At 34.1% G+C, this 16,584-nt stretch overlaps 2 protein-coding genes across 2 annotated transcripts; both read right to left on the bottom strand.

The window, feature by feature from the left end:
• Nucleotides 1–519: 519 nt before the first annotated feature.
• On the bottom strand, nt 520–3,902 carry LOC6643457 (putative ATP-dependent RNA helicase BoYb). Its single transcript, XM_002066243.3, has one exon. The coding sequence runs from the start codon at nt 3,846–3,848 to the stop codon at nt 591–593; it is 3,258 nt and encodes a 1,085-aa protein (XP_002066279.1). The 5' UTR covers nt 3,849–3,902; the 3' UTR covers nt 520–590.
• A 1,447-nt stretch (nt 3,903–5,349) lies between these two features.
• LOC6643456 (cytochrome c-1) lies at nt 5,350–10,789 on the bottom strand. The gene is made up of 2 exons (XM_002066242.4): nt 10,276–10,789; nt 5,350–5,825 (listed from the first exon to the last, which is right to left on the bottom strand). The coding sequence occupies exon 2, from the start codon at nt 5,820–5,822 to the stop codon at nt 5,505–5,507; it is 318 nt and encodes a 105-aa protein (XP_002066278.1). The 5' UTR covers nt 5,823–5,825; nt 10,276–10,789; the 3' UTR covers nt 5,350–5,504.
• Nucleotides 10,790–16,584: the final 5,795 nt, after the last annotated feature.

Below are 16,584 nucleotides of genomic sequence, written 5' to 3'. Positions count from 1 at the left end.
GTAATTCTTCACCGATTTTATTGAGACGAACTTGAATCGGCGCAGAATGTTTAACATTTTGGTTCTCGCCATATTAAATATTTTTGAAATTTTTTTTTAACAATTTTTTTAATATTAGCATAAAAAAATGCCAAATAAACATTTCTCATTCTCAAACGGCCAGCATTTTGTTAAAAAAAAATCCAAAATTGTGAATGTTGTCCGAAGAATTACATCCATATTGTCCCTAATTAAAAATTATTCCAGTTTCTCAAAACAAAATTGTAGAAAAAAACCTGTCAATAAAATATTGTTTTCTTTTTTTTTTTTAACATATCACTTTTTTGCTACAAAATATATTTTTTATTGTCACTTGGTGTTTTTTTTTTTTTGGCAAAAAGGTATCAATTCATATGAAAATCCTGCCCCTATTCAATTGCTTTTCAATTCAAAAGTAAACTTGTTATATTTTTGTTTTTTATTAACAAAAAAAAAAAAATGATGCAAAACAAAAAGTTATAATTTTTTATATAAAACACACAGTTACACATTAAAATGAAAAAAAAGTGTTGCAAACTAGGATCAATTTTTGGTGTATACTTTACTTTCCATCAATCACATTCGAAACCATTATTGGCCCTCTCGGTTAGATCGTCATCCAGATCATTCTCCGAATCCTTTTCCTCACTTTCATCGTCCTTGTATAATTTGGTAAAGTTTGCATTCCATGCATAGCCCATTTTGAAAATATAATTCTCGACATGCTGAGCATATTGTTTGCGATAATTTTCAGTGAAATGAAACTGATCATGATTCGGTTTCATAAATGTATAATGACTGAATTCCAATGGATATGAGCGGGCCAAAGTTTTCAAAACTTTAACATAAACGCTGCGTCCTTTCATATGATGTGTTAGACTCTGATAGGGACAGAATGTATTGATAACAAATTGATAGATCGTTGTGGTAGTTTGAGCTAGGAAAATGATCACTGATAAATTTGATAAGTATACAGTATACGATACATTCTCTTCGGGCAATGTAACTTGAAGTTCCAAAGTTCGTACTGTTTGATAGTACATTACTTCAGGTTGTACAACATTTTTAGGTAGACACATGCTGCTTTTAGCGGATTTGTTTGACAATTTGGTTGATTGGTTTTTACTTTTTCTCGTTTTTAAGGGAGTCGTTTTACTCTCTTTGGGTAGCAAATACTCAAAGAACTTTTCCTGATCGGCCATGGTTTCTGAATCATCAGTAGCAGCAGCAGCGGCACAATTCATCATGCATTTCACAAGATCCCCAATACTATCCACTGGAGTTGTAGAATTGGGAACTTCAGCAACTTTTTGATTCCCATCTTCTTGTAGTTTCTTTTTTTTTGAAATCTCAAAAGCTAAATTGAAGAAATTGTTAAATCTGCTCGAGGGCTGAGAATGACATTCAGTTTTAGCTGGGGTAAGTTGTTCTTCAACGACTAATATCTCTTCTTCTTCAACTGGTTTCTCTTCAGTAATTGGTTCCTCTTCAATAATTGGTTTATCCAACACCGCCTCGTGTCTGTCCTGCCTAATGTGATCCTTGAAAAATCCCAATATCTTATTGATGGCAGTTTCACTCTTCTCCACACACATCTTTTGGAGTTCGGAAACTAAACGTAAATGACGAACATGCTTCTTAAATGTCGGTGCATAGGTCATAACGACCAAATCATTGATGAAGATCGTATGGGTCATGGCAAATTTAATATTAGCTTGTAGGAAAAATGTTTCACCAGATGCTGGATTAGTTAACCAGGATTTTACTTCTCGGACAACGGCTTCATCATCTGGATGCCAGCTTAATTCCCCGGATGAGGGTACTACACCCAATAGACGCAAATCCACAGACATGGATGGCTCTGTTTTCAGCTCATCAGGACATTCATAAAGTTGACCACATCGCGTTGAGAAACGTCTTGTGTCTACATCTATAGCTTGTACCTCGATTTTCAAATCGGAGCGATAGATATTTATATGTTTGATTTCCGGCACACGAAGGATTTGTACCCTTTCGAAACTGTTTGTTTGTGGTGAAAGATATACACAGATATCACGTGAACGTGGTGGCCAATAGCGTGCTTTATCCTTATTGGCCTGAAGCAATTGTAAACGTAGATCAAGTGTGGAATTGAGTGGAAACTTTTGCCAAGATTTTTGCATGGGCAAATACTCCAGAAGACGGACACAAAGGTGAGAGGGTGAATATACCTTAATAAGTTGCACCTTTAGATTGACACCCTCCACCAAGGGTGAATCCAATGGCAGTCGATCGGCTTCATTTAACAGGTGACGTTCATTGCACATGGTATCCCGGCATTCACCATGTGTTAATAGCAAAGGGCACAAGGCTGGTTCATTGGCTTTGCCCAAATTAAACTCATCTCGTATGCTACGCACAATTTGTTTAAGATTTTGATCAACCTCTTGGTGCATTTCCAGAAAATCCACCAAACGTGGCAATTGTCGATCACTTTGATCATCCAATAAGGTAAGAGAAAGCAGTGTCTTAGTGTCCTCTGGTAGTGTTTCCTGTGATAATCGTTTCATTATTCCATGGGATAAACACAAATAACGCATTTTAAATTTACTCCACGATGTGCTCATGCTATAATGTATTAATGTCTCAATATTACGTATATCCAGTTCGGGACAATTGTCGGTGCTAACGAATATTAATCCCTGACTATTTAATAACCATTTTTTCACCTCCATTTGCTTATCCAAGCCATCATCTTGATAAAATGCGAAACATTCATAGTTATATATCGTCCAAAGAGCTTTTAATAACTCTATTATTTCCCCATCATCCTGACAATAAATAAAAGTGCGAAATGTTTGAGGAGGACGTTGCTGCAGGATTTTGACAACTTGTTCTAGCTTTGATTCCTGTTTAACCAAAGATAAACGCATCGAGGTGCCACCATAAAAAGCTGCTTCCAAAAGATCACCAAAAATCACTAAAGATCTTTCACATGAAAAGTCATTCATTAATTTGTTAAGATAATATTTTCGAAATGTTTGACTTATAATCACTAATTGTGGAGCGATTTGAAGACTCTTGATTAATGTTTTAACATAATGATGTCCTTGCTCCAATTGCTTCATATCCATAAGATCAATATCATCGTAGACCACAAAACGTAAATCAGGAAATTGCATTCGACTAGCATCCTGTTCGCAGAGCCAATTAAACTGAGATATTGTAGCCACCAGGCATCCAGCACCATTGAGCAAACGATGATAGAAATCGCTAGATTTGGGATTTGATGGCACCGTCAGTGTAAGTGTTAACCATTCTTCGTTCTTGGACTTGCGTAGAAATCGATGGCATATATAGGCAATCTGCTGAGCGCGTTTCAAATCTGAAACAATAACCAAAGCCACGGCTCCTTGATAATTCACTTCGTTCTGCAATGTCATCAGTCTTGCATGTCGTTTAGCCTTCAATACTTCGCCAATTGTCTGACACATGGGTGGTATATAGCATAAGGAGCGACCACTACGTGGTGCACTCACTATGATGGCTCCATGACCGGATCCTTGATTCAAATGCGGCCAGGCATAGCTTTGCAGGCGTAGCAAATTATTAAAACCCATTCTCTGCATCGTCTCCAATATATAGGGTAGAAATGACACCTCGCTAAAGTCCCGAATGGCCTTTGGAGGCTCTTTTGACGCCTCGGCAGTTGAAGACACGTGTGCCACCACATAATCCGAGCAATTGGGGGCCTCCAAGGGATGAACATTGGCTACGGGAAAACTTTCCTGAACTTCGTAGTCATTAATCAGTTTTTGCAAATTGTTGTTTCTGTCTTGATTTATAAACATTGTGTTTTCGACCTGCAAAACTTTCGCCTCGACGCTATTTTAACTTAGAAATGGACAAAGCTTGTTCAAATATCGATAATTTTTGGGCGGCCGATATTTTCAAATTAACGATTAAACTAAAAACGATAAACTCATTCGCTGTAATTTATTAAATTGAATAAAGCAAAGAATCAGTCAATATTGTGTTTAAGTGTGGTTATGTAATGTTTTTAACTACCCCGCATTAAATCATAAAAAAGAATAATTTAATGTCGTACAACTGTCATCTCTAAGAATCTTCAGTGTTGCAAACTCAATTTTTCAATGTTAGGAAATAATGGGCAGAAAGGCGGCAATTTTTAAAGGGAAAACTAGTTGGATGTTCTAAAATCGAGAATAGAACTCAGGATTTGAGTTTTCTATTCAGCAAACTAATCTCAGAAATTGGTTAGGTCTACCATACTGATTGTAACTATTAAAAGCCAAATGTAATTAATTGAATTTTAAAGCTGTAGTTTTTATAATCTATAATCTATAATGATCTATATTTTTATACCATACACCCATAGGGTGAAATGGTATATTAAAGTCGCCAAAATGTATGTAACAGGCAGAAGGAAGCATCTCCGACCCCACAAAGTATATATATTCTTGATCAGGATCAACAACCGAGTCGATCTAGCCATGTCCGTCTGTCCGTCCGTCTGTTCGTCCGTCCGTCTGTCCGTATGAAGACCTAGATCTCGGAGACTGTAAGAGCTAGAGCCACCAAATTTGGTATGTAGACTCGTGTAGTATGTAGAGTGATCAAGTTTATTTCAAATTTTTGCCACGCCCCTTTCCGCCCCCGCAATTTAAAAAAAGCGTTTATCTCAAAAACTATTCCAGCTAGAGATACCATATTTAGTATGTATATTCGCTTAGTAAATGCACACGTTTTGTATGTATAAAAATTTTGCCACGCCCTTTTCCGCCCCCGTAATTTGAAAAACTTGATTATCTCCCGTATTTTTTTACCTTATGCAATCAAATTAAATTTAATACTTAAATTTAATACTAATATCTAGCAAAATACCAAATTTGATCAAAATCGGACAAAAAACAGTCGAGTTATGCATATAAACGTTTTTCCATAAGGCCGGAGTTGGCCGTTGGCTGGTGGGGGCGCTAGGGTGCTCGTATGATTGAGTGAGTGAGATACTAAGATATGCTTGTAAGAAGCATGTGAAAATGCATTTGTTTAATAAAGTTGAAATGTTTGCTTTACTGGTGTATGGTATACCTAAGTCGGCGAGTCGACTTACTTACTTCATTTTTTTACATGTTTCGAATAATATTTGCTATGACCAACATTCGTAACCTCTTAATGAAAATAAATGGTCATATAAAAATTTATATGTATTCCATAAAAAAAAGGAACTGATAAACAATTTGGCGAGAACTAAATTCAAATTCTCACAGGATATTTTTTTCTGTTTAAAAAAGACATCTAAATTTGTCAAATAATTATATTATTTAGTGCTAATTTTGAAGATGATATTTATTGAATCCTTGATTTAAACTAGTTAAAGATAGAGGAATGGCTATTTAAATTTAGTTAAAGCTCGAATATATGAAATTGAAATCCAAAGGAACTGAATTCTAGAATTGTGTTTTGAACATTTTATGAATGTCTTTCTATTTGCCCCGCTTGAGGTAGGCAATCAAATCAGCGCGGTCCTCGGCTTTCTTGAGTCCAACAAAAACCATTTTAGTTCCTGGAATATATTTCTTAGGATCCTTCAGATATTCATCCAAATTTGATTCTGTCCATGTAACGCCCCTACTTATATTTGCATCAGTATATTTGTAGCCCGGAGCAGTGCCGCATTTACGTCCCACAACTCCGCTTAGATTGGGTCCAACTTTATGCTTGCCACCCGCTTCAATGGTATGACATTGGGCGCATTTCTGAACGAAAATCTTTTTGCCATTATCTGCATCGCCGGCCCCCATATTCTGCAAGAAAAATGAGAATGAAAAGGAAGAAACATTAGAGAGAGAAAGCATCTGACACCGCCTTAGCTTGAGAGTTTTACGTATTACACAGAGCCTTCAACGCATTTGTGCCTCAAGGACGTTAGTGACATAAAGTGGGTGGGGCTGGCTGGCTGGTTGGCTGGTTCGTGGGTGGTGGAGGGTAGGAGGGGTGCTTGATACTAGCTCTCTTATGTCATACAACAAAAGCCTACACGCCAAGAGCCAAGAGCTCCCAGAAGCCACGCAGTCTGCCAAGTTAATTGCCCAACAACATGACTTTGACTATGTCGGTCTACTTTGTGTCTATTGCGTGACTTTCGACTTGGCGCTGGGCATGCGTGTGATATGTCCCGACTTCCACCCACCCACCTCTCCCTTCTCCTTCCCCTAAATCAAATCGTTTGCTTTAACGATTTCAAAATCGGCATAAATATGTAGGTATATATATCATTTCAAAAATAGTCTCGAATCGTCATAGCCACAGAAATGTCTATGAATAATATTTTTTTGAGATTCTCGGCAACTATTTTTAGCAATAATTTGTCTGGGTTTCTTTTCATGGGCATCATTTATTTTTTTTTTTTTGTGAATTATTTTTGAGCAAAATAATACTTGAAAATATTTTATAAGCTTTCATATTTATTTAATGTTTACTCATAATTTTTCAAATTTATTAACCGTTAAAGACATATTTTTTGTCAAATTTTTGAAAATCGAGACAAGTTTTTAAAAAATGAGCAAAAGAAAATTATGACTAAATGGAAATAAAATAAGAAGAAAAAAAAAAGAAGTTAAATGAAAAAACAAATAATTAAAATATTAAAACATATGTATATAAAATTTATAATCAATTTAGCCAAAAATGTAAATACTACAAAAAAAATAAATAAATTAATGACCCCTTCAATATAAATAAATAAGAAATGAATTAATACGACAAAAAAATGAAAAGATATTTCTTCATCTTGATAAAACAAGAGATATAAAATATATTATAATTTAAAAGTTGGATTAAAATTTAATTTAATTTAACTTGACAAACAAAATTGTGACGAATCGTAATGTTTCAAACGTTCTAATCAATTTTATTTTTGCTTAATCAGAGAAAGACGGATTTTCAAATCAAAATTTATTTTTATTAGTCAAAAAACATTTGCCATTTAATGGATGAATGTATTTTTCTTTTGGCAAATGTTTAAGAGGTTTCTAATTAAAAATGTTACACCTCTCCCCACACTCGCCTATCTAAACACCATAAATTTATTTTTTGCGCTGATTAATTTAATTGGTAATACAAACTTTGATGACAACTGCTATGGGATTGGGGTATGAGGGCTGAGGAGTGTGGGTAAAAAAGGGATGACAAGCCAACGTCAGCAGCTGCTGGTGCTACGCGCATTTCTCTCACTCTCTTTTTTCCTCTTGCTTGCTCTCTTTTTCTATCTGTGCATGTGCATCTATGCTCTTTGGCTTTGGGCTGCACAGTAAAGATAAACAGAGATAGAAAGAGTATTATATATGCCACAGGAAGAGCATAGAAAGTCAACTGCAAAGCGCCAAAATTGGGTCAAGTAAATGGAAACAAAACACATAAAAAAAACACCAACCAAATAAAAAGGGAAAATGAAAACTGAATAAAAATGGTTTTAATAAAGAAAGCAAGACGCACACACACACACATTGAACTCGAGAGCTTGACGGCATTTTTGAAATATGTAGTAAAAAGGAAACGTTAGGTAATTCAATTAGCAGATAGCGGGGTAACCTCCCACACGCCCTGTCAGTACTTTCCCTCCGCCCCATCACCCACCACATGGTCTTTCAAACATTTTATACCCTTGAATTTAGATATAAAGGGGATATTTGCTAACAGAACCAAAAAAAAGTATTCTCCCTTATAAATGATTCCAAGGTAATTAATAACTATATTTTAATATTACATGACTTAACTGGTTTTTCAGAAAAAAATATTCAAACAGGGTATTGCTAAAGTCCATAACTCGATTTATCTAACATTTCTTATCAATTAAAACGCATTTTACGCACGGTTCTGCTGCTATTGGTGGCGAAAACAGATGCCACACAAACAAAAGCACATAAAATCCAAAAAGAAAATTACATAGGAAGATAGAGAGAGAGAGAGAGAGAGAGAGAGAGAGAGAGAGAGGAAAGACATTCGCATCAGGTGTCCATATCCTGCTGCTGACCTAACCTAATTTGTGCCCGTCGAGCTTCATAAATTATCTGCAGCTAAACAACAACTAAAACAGAGTTTATCCCTTCTCCTCTTCTGGGTAGTAGTTCCCGCCACCACCCCATCATGGCTGACCCTCTTGACCACTATAAATAAATGGCGCACAAAATTAAATTACGCTTGAGCTGACCACACTAAGAGTAGCAGGCAAAAAGGAGACAGAGGGGAAGATATGTATGTATGTATGTGGATATGGCTAGAGGTAAATGAGGTTATGTAGGAATTATTGTTTGTTAGATCTATTGCTGCGGAAGTCCATAAAAAAAGGTATGGAGAGATCCGGAATTGAGGTCAATGGGTTCAAAAAAGAGACCTTTGAAATAGAATAAAGGATTCACAGGAGGAGATACACACAAGCAGAAAAAGGATTGAGATTTTGGATAAGATATCTAAATAATTGAATATATTTTTAAAGATTTATACATTTTGGTTGAAAGAGATATGTAAAATATACCAATTGGATCCATTTTTTCCACAGGAAACAATGGTTACTCTTTACTCTCGAAAATAAGGAACACTTCAATATTTCTGCTAAACAGAAGTTAGTTCAAAGGAATGAACTATGTTTGTTTTTGGAGATTTTTGGAAAAGATTTAAAATGCATTTCACACAGAATTTCACAAAAATTATGATAATTTTTATATAATTACATAGATGAGAGCTAAGTGTTCGAATAAATATATGGTAATTGAACAGGAAAATTGAGAGGAAACAAATAAGATAACAATTACATACATATATTCCTACTGAATTACAGGGAACTGATTCAACAAAATTATACAAAGGATTAATGTTTACAAATGAAGATTGAGGTATACATACATATACATATGTATGTATGTATTATTTACGTATATTAATTCTTTTTAATAAAATGTAATATTCATAAATCCGCGCAAGTATATTCATATCTAACCTTAAAAATCTAATTTCTCCTTCCTGTCCATCCTACCGCCTTCCCATTTTACATTGGTGTTGAATATATAAAAATGTGTGCCAAAATAAGGAGACAAGAATATCGTAAAAAGCGAAAGTTTAAGGCAAGAGAGAATTAGTAAGAGAAAGAGAGCTAAAAATCAACCGTTTTTAGCTGCTGAAGAAAAGAGAAAATACATAAAGATGAAATGGTTAAAAAAAAGTGTTAATTTATAACGGTCACTTGAACAGTTATATGTAGTTACAGTTACATGATGGAGGAAAAAATGGAAAAGCCAATGAACGAATTTTCAATTTGTTTTATGCAACCACTTCAAACTGCTCCTGTCACCAAGCCACTTTCGCACGGTTACTATAGTGATAGATGAAACGGTTTTTACTGCCTCCCCCAGCTCTCTCTCCCTGAATTCAAATTGACCACTAGAATTCCAGTTTAATCAGGCAGCCATAACTTTCGCATTTGTCCCCTTTATCCATCCTCCTCCTCCTCCTCAACCTTCTTTCTTTCCTCAGCGGTCACGTCAAAACTTGTGCTTTGGCTGTTGCGCAATTCGATTTAGCTTTGATGTGATGCCGGAATAACCCATCACAAGGGCTCCACACCACCCACCCCACTCCACCCACTCCCATCAGCATTTTCCATTATGTGGCCTGCATAGAAATAACAGATGGGGGTGAAGCCCCCTAAATTCTTTTTCTTTCATTCATTTTGTGTGTTCTCTCTCATTTCTCTTTCGTTTTTATTATTGTGTGTTTCCAAAATGTTTATCCTACGCGCTTTCTCAGAGGGGCTGCTGCTGCTGCTTTTTTCTCAGTTTTTCTAGAACGAGGTCGCTGACTGCCCTTCAATGTGTGAGACTACCCCTAGCACTATCACCTCCCCCGCCAGCTCCCTGCCAAACTATATATCCTTGCCCAAATGCTGCTATCCTTCAGTACAAGTTACATAAGCAGGACATGGCGAAAGAGACCGAAATCAAGAGAGCAAATTGTGAATGAATAACTGTGTCCCCCCTACGCATTGGAACAAATGCAATGCTAAGTAGTACAGTGGGCATTCGATAAACGTGCACAACTTGTAATGATAAATATTGATAACTCCATAATCCCTCAACTAAATTACTCAAATTATTGCTAATAATGCAATTAAAGATAATATTATAAAGAAAACTTATAGACCCTTTTCTAGGGTCCACTGTGTATGTTAAGTGTGTATGGGAGAGGGGAGACTATGCTTACCTTTGCTTGCTCTCTTTAGTTCTGCTTGTTGCTTTGCTCTCACTCTTTCTCTCTATGTCACAGAGCGACGAACGGCGGAGAATTCTCTCTCACGGGTTCGAATCACTTGCTGGACTCTTTTGCTCGAGTTCGACTCACTTGTTCGCGCTGCCGTTCGATTCAAAAGCAAATTTGAGCTCGCGGTGTAACGTTCGTTCTTTCTTGGCTGTCCTCCTCCGTGTTGTAAATTATTGCGCGTCTTTGCCAATTGTTGGTCCCCTACGATATAACGAAAAAAAAATATAAGCCAAGTCCAACGAGTTTTACCAACAATTATACAAATATATATTTATATTGTATATGGTAGAGGAACACAACGTTGTTTGTTGAACGTTCAATTTGTTGTTAGAAGCGTTACACGTACGAAAATTTTCAGTCTTCTGAATCAAAAATTTAACGACAGCTGACTGGCTGGAAAAAAGAATCAACAACAAATTGTCAAGGCCTACTTCAAATAAATTCAACGTCCTAATAAAAGCCACAAAAAAAAAAAAAACAAAAACGGGCTGCCAACTTGCAGTTGAAGGTAAGTTCAGTGTTGTGTAACGACGCTAAAATGCGTGTCCTTGTCCGGATGTAGAGGGTGTCCTTGAAAAAAGCAAAGCAAAAAACACACACAAAAAGAGATGCCAATAGCCATAGCTCGCTTTCACACAATTTTACGTAATCAGTGCGAAGAGTTTTAGTTTTCCTTCCATTTGTTTCTATGGTCTAAAGTTCTCATCTTTTTTTTTTGTGGATTTGAATTTCTTTCTATTTTTTTGTAATAAATTCAAAAAAAAGAAGCTTTTGAGACTTTCACTTTTATGGCTTAGGATAAGCTGCATTTTCTACAATGGATATGCGGGAGGGTGGTTGTAGGTGGGTCAGTGGGGCAGGGTTGTGAGGCGGAAAAGAAAAATGGCAATTGTTGCTTTTGTTAAGGGAAAATGTAAAGAGAAATTGATTTTCTATGAGCCAGATAAGTGTCAGAAGATGGTTCATGTGCAACTTCATTTTTATTCTTCTTTTTTTTTGTCTAGGTATTATATAAGTGGGAAAAACTTTTCCCCATAAGCTTATCTATAATGAAATCTTTAAATTGAGTTTTAAAATTAATTCTTAAGGGCATTTCAGTGAAAGAATGTAAATAAAGTAAGCCTGTTGACTTTGCTCAAACTTTAATTTATTCATTTGATAATTTATCAACATAAGAGTAAGTTCTAAGAACAAATTATAATCATGTTATGCAACCTTTTTATAAAAACTTTTCTGGAATACATGAGCTAGAAAAAATAATTTGTAATATTGTAATACACTTTAGTTTCAAAGGATATCTTTTTATAGAAAATTCTTTAATTTGTTGTGCATATCTTGAAAAATAATTAAAATATTTTAATTTGGAATTAGTTCATTGCGATTAATACAGAAGAAAAATATTATACAAAAAACTTTTTAAGGTGTAGTTTAAATTGTGTAAGTTTAAATTAACTCATATTATTGTTTTCCCTTTAAAGGGAGAGAAAAATACATAAATTGATAATAGTATTTTTTTTTAAGTTCTCAGGATTATTTCCATATTTTTCCTTTGAACTTTTATTCAAGTTTATACACAATATGTTTGTATATGTTATGTGTTTTGCGTTTCTTTTGTTTACTTTGTTTTTCCCTTTTGTAATAAAAGATAATCTAATTCTACAACAAAGTTTATAAAAGGTTCTTCACATCAGCCCATACATACATATGTATGGACTCCAATTATGTCACTCCAGATACACAAACAAACATATGAATATATATGTATATATTTTCCTTCTATTCATCCTTCTTTTAATACACAAAAGTTTTCTTTGAGCTTTAATTTTCCATTGTTTGTTGAAAATTGCTTTTTTTTCTTTCTCGTTCCCGTTTTCCTTCTTAGTATTAATCTTTTTTTTTTTTTGTGTGTACTATATGCATTTATAATATAGGCCAACACGCCTGTTGTCGGCTATCAATTTAATTAATTTGCTTAATGCAATTAAATTTATAATTAATATTCATCAAACGTTATTTTGAGTGAGTACTCAAATTAAATTTAATGACGAAACTGACCATTTAATGGTCGCATTAAAAACAATAAACGCATTTTAAGTTGGCCATCAATCACACATTTATATATATACATATTTATATTGTATATGGGACATGCTCTATATATATATAGGTCAAACTTTTATCATATCATAAAATGCACTTGCTGTGCCCAATAAATTCCATATGTTCAACAGAAAAAAAAAAAACGTAGGACGAGAGACAACTTATCAGAACTTGTTGTCGTTTTCATATCAACAGTTAGAAAAACTCCACGAAAAAAACTTTCAATTCGAACCAACGACCCAAAGATACCCTGTAGTTATTTGTAAATTTGTTGGGAACTTTAATTGAGGCACTATAGAGTGAATGGATTCTAGTCTAGCAGCTCAAAGTAGGATCTAGGGGGGGGATAAATGCCTTCTAAAGTATGCAATAGTATTCGCTGTTCTCAAAAAATAAAAGTATTGGTATTGTCTGTAAGCAATTTTTGCATGGAGGAACAGTTTTTATTACAAAATTCTAGAGTTGTTTTTCAAACCAAGAATTCTTGGACTAACTATTGCATACCTCAGGGTTGATTTTTTGCCAATTTACATCCCTAGATTGGTAACTTTACTGTAATCCATAAGTTTGTGGTAATTTAACCTGCCTAATATACCTATTTTATTATTAACTGCAGGGTATAAGAAGGGAAATCAATATTTACAGGTCAAATAAAGAAAATGAAGAAAAGAAAAACAGATTAGAGCAAATATTGTACGAGAGACGGGGAAAGCAGAGGCGTATAACTATTTTCTGATAAGCACACTCCCCTCCCCTCCCCTCCCACGACTACAGCCTGACCCATTCCCTTCCCATTCATCTCTGCCCCTGCTGTGGTGCTTATGAAAAAGAAGGAAAAAAATAAAGAACAAAAATTGACTAAAATAAATTGCCGGAAAAGTGAAAACCCCAGATGGGCGTAAGCATTATGATAACTGATAAATAAAGTGGGAAGAATAAAACATCATAGAACGATAGGAAGGGGGGACCAGGGGAACAGAGTTCAGGCTAATGTGTGATATCTGGTTGAGTGTATATTGTTATATGTTGAGTGCCTTGAAGTATCTGTCATTATTATTATTTTCTTTTGTACAAATGGATTTGTTTTTTTATTGCCTTCGGTTTGTTCTTTTTGTGGGTGAGAAGTTTTTGATAAATTAACAAAATAAAAGTGAAGAGAGAAACTTTTATTAAAGCAAAGAAATCAGTAAGTTTTATTAAAAAGTTTTTTGGGTATTATAAATGAGTCAAAAACTTTCATAAATTCATTATTTACAAACCAAATGCCAATGCCAGACGTGAACTTACAATTTGGATAAGTATTTTTGTCCTTTCAGAAAAGAAACTAAGTTTTTTGATTAAATTTAAGTATTTTTGAAAACCTTGATACTTAATTTTATTTCAACAACCTTTCTGTGTATGCCATAAAAAAAAAGAATATGAAAAAAAGTTAAAACATAAATGTCTTTTAACCACAAATTAAAACTGTCTTGTATTTTGGCTTTTTAGTTGTATTTTGATATATGTAAGTACATAGTATAACTTTAACGTAGTAAGGATTTTTAAGAAGTTTCAAATCGAATATTTTGATGAAATCAAAGGATAAATTTAAGAAGGCGATCTGGGAACTCGGAAAAATCGCTTTCTTGAATAATTTTGGACTTTTTCGTTTTATTTTTTGCCTACTCAGTAAGTCTTTAAGTATTTTGATAAATATTTATAATGATCAAATTGCCAACAACGAAAATATCTAAACTTTTAAATCAAGATATCATAATTTTTCCCTCAGACTCGTCTTTCTCACAATATATCATTACTCCAAACGTCTAAAATCAATGTGATTAAATGATTTTGTTCGCCTTTGGGCCATTTCGTTTTACGGCTAATCTGAAATTTTTCGAATCGCAATTAACAAATTTAAAAATATGGAGGAAAAGGTCTTACAAATATTCAAAATTGCTAAAAAAAAAAAAGAAATTATTAAATTGTCTTTTTTCATTTAAGTACAAAATTTGAATTTAAAATGAATGGATTCAAAAAATGATAGAAAAATTCGAGTTTCAAAGGTTTTGAAAGCAAAAATTTGTAATCCAAACTATTCAAAAGAATTTGTTAATTCTAACTATATAAACATTTGTCCAATTTTTAGGAATCAACTTATATATAGAACTTGTTAAATAAAAATATACGACAAATATGTAGTCAAAGGATACATCCTTTGCCATTGAATTTATCCACTTGACAAAACATATAAAAATTTAATAGCATTTGAGACTTTTATGTGAAACCCTTTTCACTTTACTTTTCAAATCATTATAATGAATTACAACCATATCTTTATACCATATATTTGCACAGGAAAATCAATTGAAAACCACTCAATCTTAACGAGCCTTGGTTGTCACTCAAATCTTGATCAAATTTTCTGCTGAGTTATGTTTGAGCTTAGTTAAGGAAAGAAAGACAGTCAAAGGTTGGGGGGCCCAAAGGTCTCTCTCATTTGATGGCTTTGACTGATTGCGATTAGCTGAAAATTAATGACTAGACATTAGTTAAAGCTTTCAATAAGCTCAGAGAGAGAGAGAGAGAGAACATAAGAAGAAGAGGAACCTTTAAAACAAACAAATTGGACAAAAGGATGGGGCATAAAATATGCAGAGAAATTTACACATTGAAAAGAAAGAAACAAACAAACGTAAAGTAAAAATAAGGATAAAGAAACAAAATGTGATGTATGTAGAGGGAAAGACAGGGTTAAGAAGTGGGAGGGAAAATTCATTAAATTCCAGAAGCGTGTCAAAATGAAGTAAATAGAAATGGTTTTAGGAGACGAGAGACGACAAGTCAGTACATCTCAACTCTTGACAGACAGCATAAAGTAGGCGTGGCAATGGGCGTGTGCTTGGCATGTCAATTAGATATAATCGAAAATCGATAGACAAGAGGTCAACCAGCAGCAAAAACAAAACCCAAAAGGAAAAAGCAGTTTTCATCTAATATGCAAAAAAAGAAAATACAACGTATGAAAAAAAAAACGAAATCAAATGAAAATTGAGGCCCAACTGCGTGTGGCCATAAAATTATACAAAGTCATCATTGTTTACTCATTTGCACTTGAAATGAAAAGAATTTTTCCACCTAAATTATGCATTTGCCATAAAAACACTCGAGTGAAAGAGAAAAGAAGAGAAACGAATTTTCCACCTCCGCACACAAACGCACACACACAGTTTGAAAATGGGGAAAAGTCATTGAGATATTCAAATAGTTTTTACGGCAAATCATTTCAAATGCATAATAAATGATTTATGAATAATTTAAAAGATTTCATTTTGACAAAAAATGTAAATTAACCGTTATATAACGGTATTGATCAATAATCAAACCAATAAGAGAATCAAATTCACTTGTAAACCTCTAGACTAGTTTTCAATAAATTATCAATAATAATACCGAAATACCGAAATGATTTTGTTTTCGCTTGCCTTTCATATGAACTAATTTAAAAACCACTAATTATAATTAATAAAACTTAATTATACGCCGCAAGAAACTTGTTTTAAATATATTTTCTGGTGTTGCTTTTCCAATTTCATTTCCATTTGTGTTTTTTTTTGTTTTGTCTATGACCTTTTCTTTGTCTTTATTGACTCATTTAAATATTCATTAGGTTTGGTTTTAATTTATTTAAAACAATTTTACGCCCGGTCATAAAAAATGCGGCCTAAAATTGTGGCCATTAGTTAAGCTGCCGAACTGCGACATGGCCGCAATTTCTTATCAAGGCAAAGGAAACAAAAAACAACAAAAAAACACAACTTTGAACACTTGAAAAAACACCACAACAACAACAACATTTTCCCATCATTATGTAAGCGATTGTAAGTTGAACTATAAAATCATGAAGTTGCCCTTTCTTAACACTCGTCTCTCTACCCTGCTCTTTCTCTCTCTGTTCTTCTCTCTCTCCCTCCCTCTTTCTTTAAGCCCTATACACAAATCTAGTTCTTTTCTTTTCCTGCTAATGAGCCGCTGGCCAAGCCATTTGAATTGAAGTTCATTTAACTTGTTATACCCTAACATAATTAAGGTACCTATCATTAATTATGAAAGCAAGTTGTCCAATGCAAAGTTAAGAAGCATCGATTTATTAAGGGAGAGCATTAATTACGG

Source organism: Drosophila willistoni, assembly GCF_018902025.1.
Source record: "Drosophila willistoni isolate 14030-0811.24 chromosome 2R unlocalized genomic scaffold, UCI_dwil_1.1 Seg200, whole genome shotgun sequence".
Taxonomy (NCBI): Eukaryota; Metazoa; Arthropoda; class Insecta; order Diptera; family Drosophilidae; genus Drosophila; species Drosophila willistoni.
This window is presented reverse-complemented; position numbering and strand designations above follow the sequence as displayed.

Bases quoted from the DNA above. Each gene is read 5' to 3' on its own strand.
- LOC6643456 (XM_002066242.4), bottom strand. From the start codon at position 5,822: ATGGGGGCCGGCGATGCAGATAATGGCAAAAAGATTTTCGTTCAGAAA.
- LOC6643457 (XM_002066243.3), bottom strand. From the start codon at position 3,848: ATGTTTATAAATCAAGACAGAAACAACAATTTGCAAAAACTGATTAAT.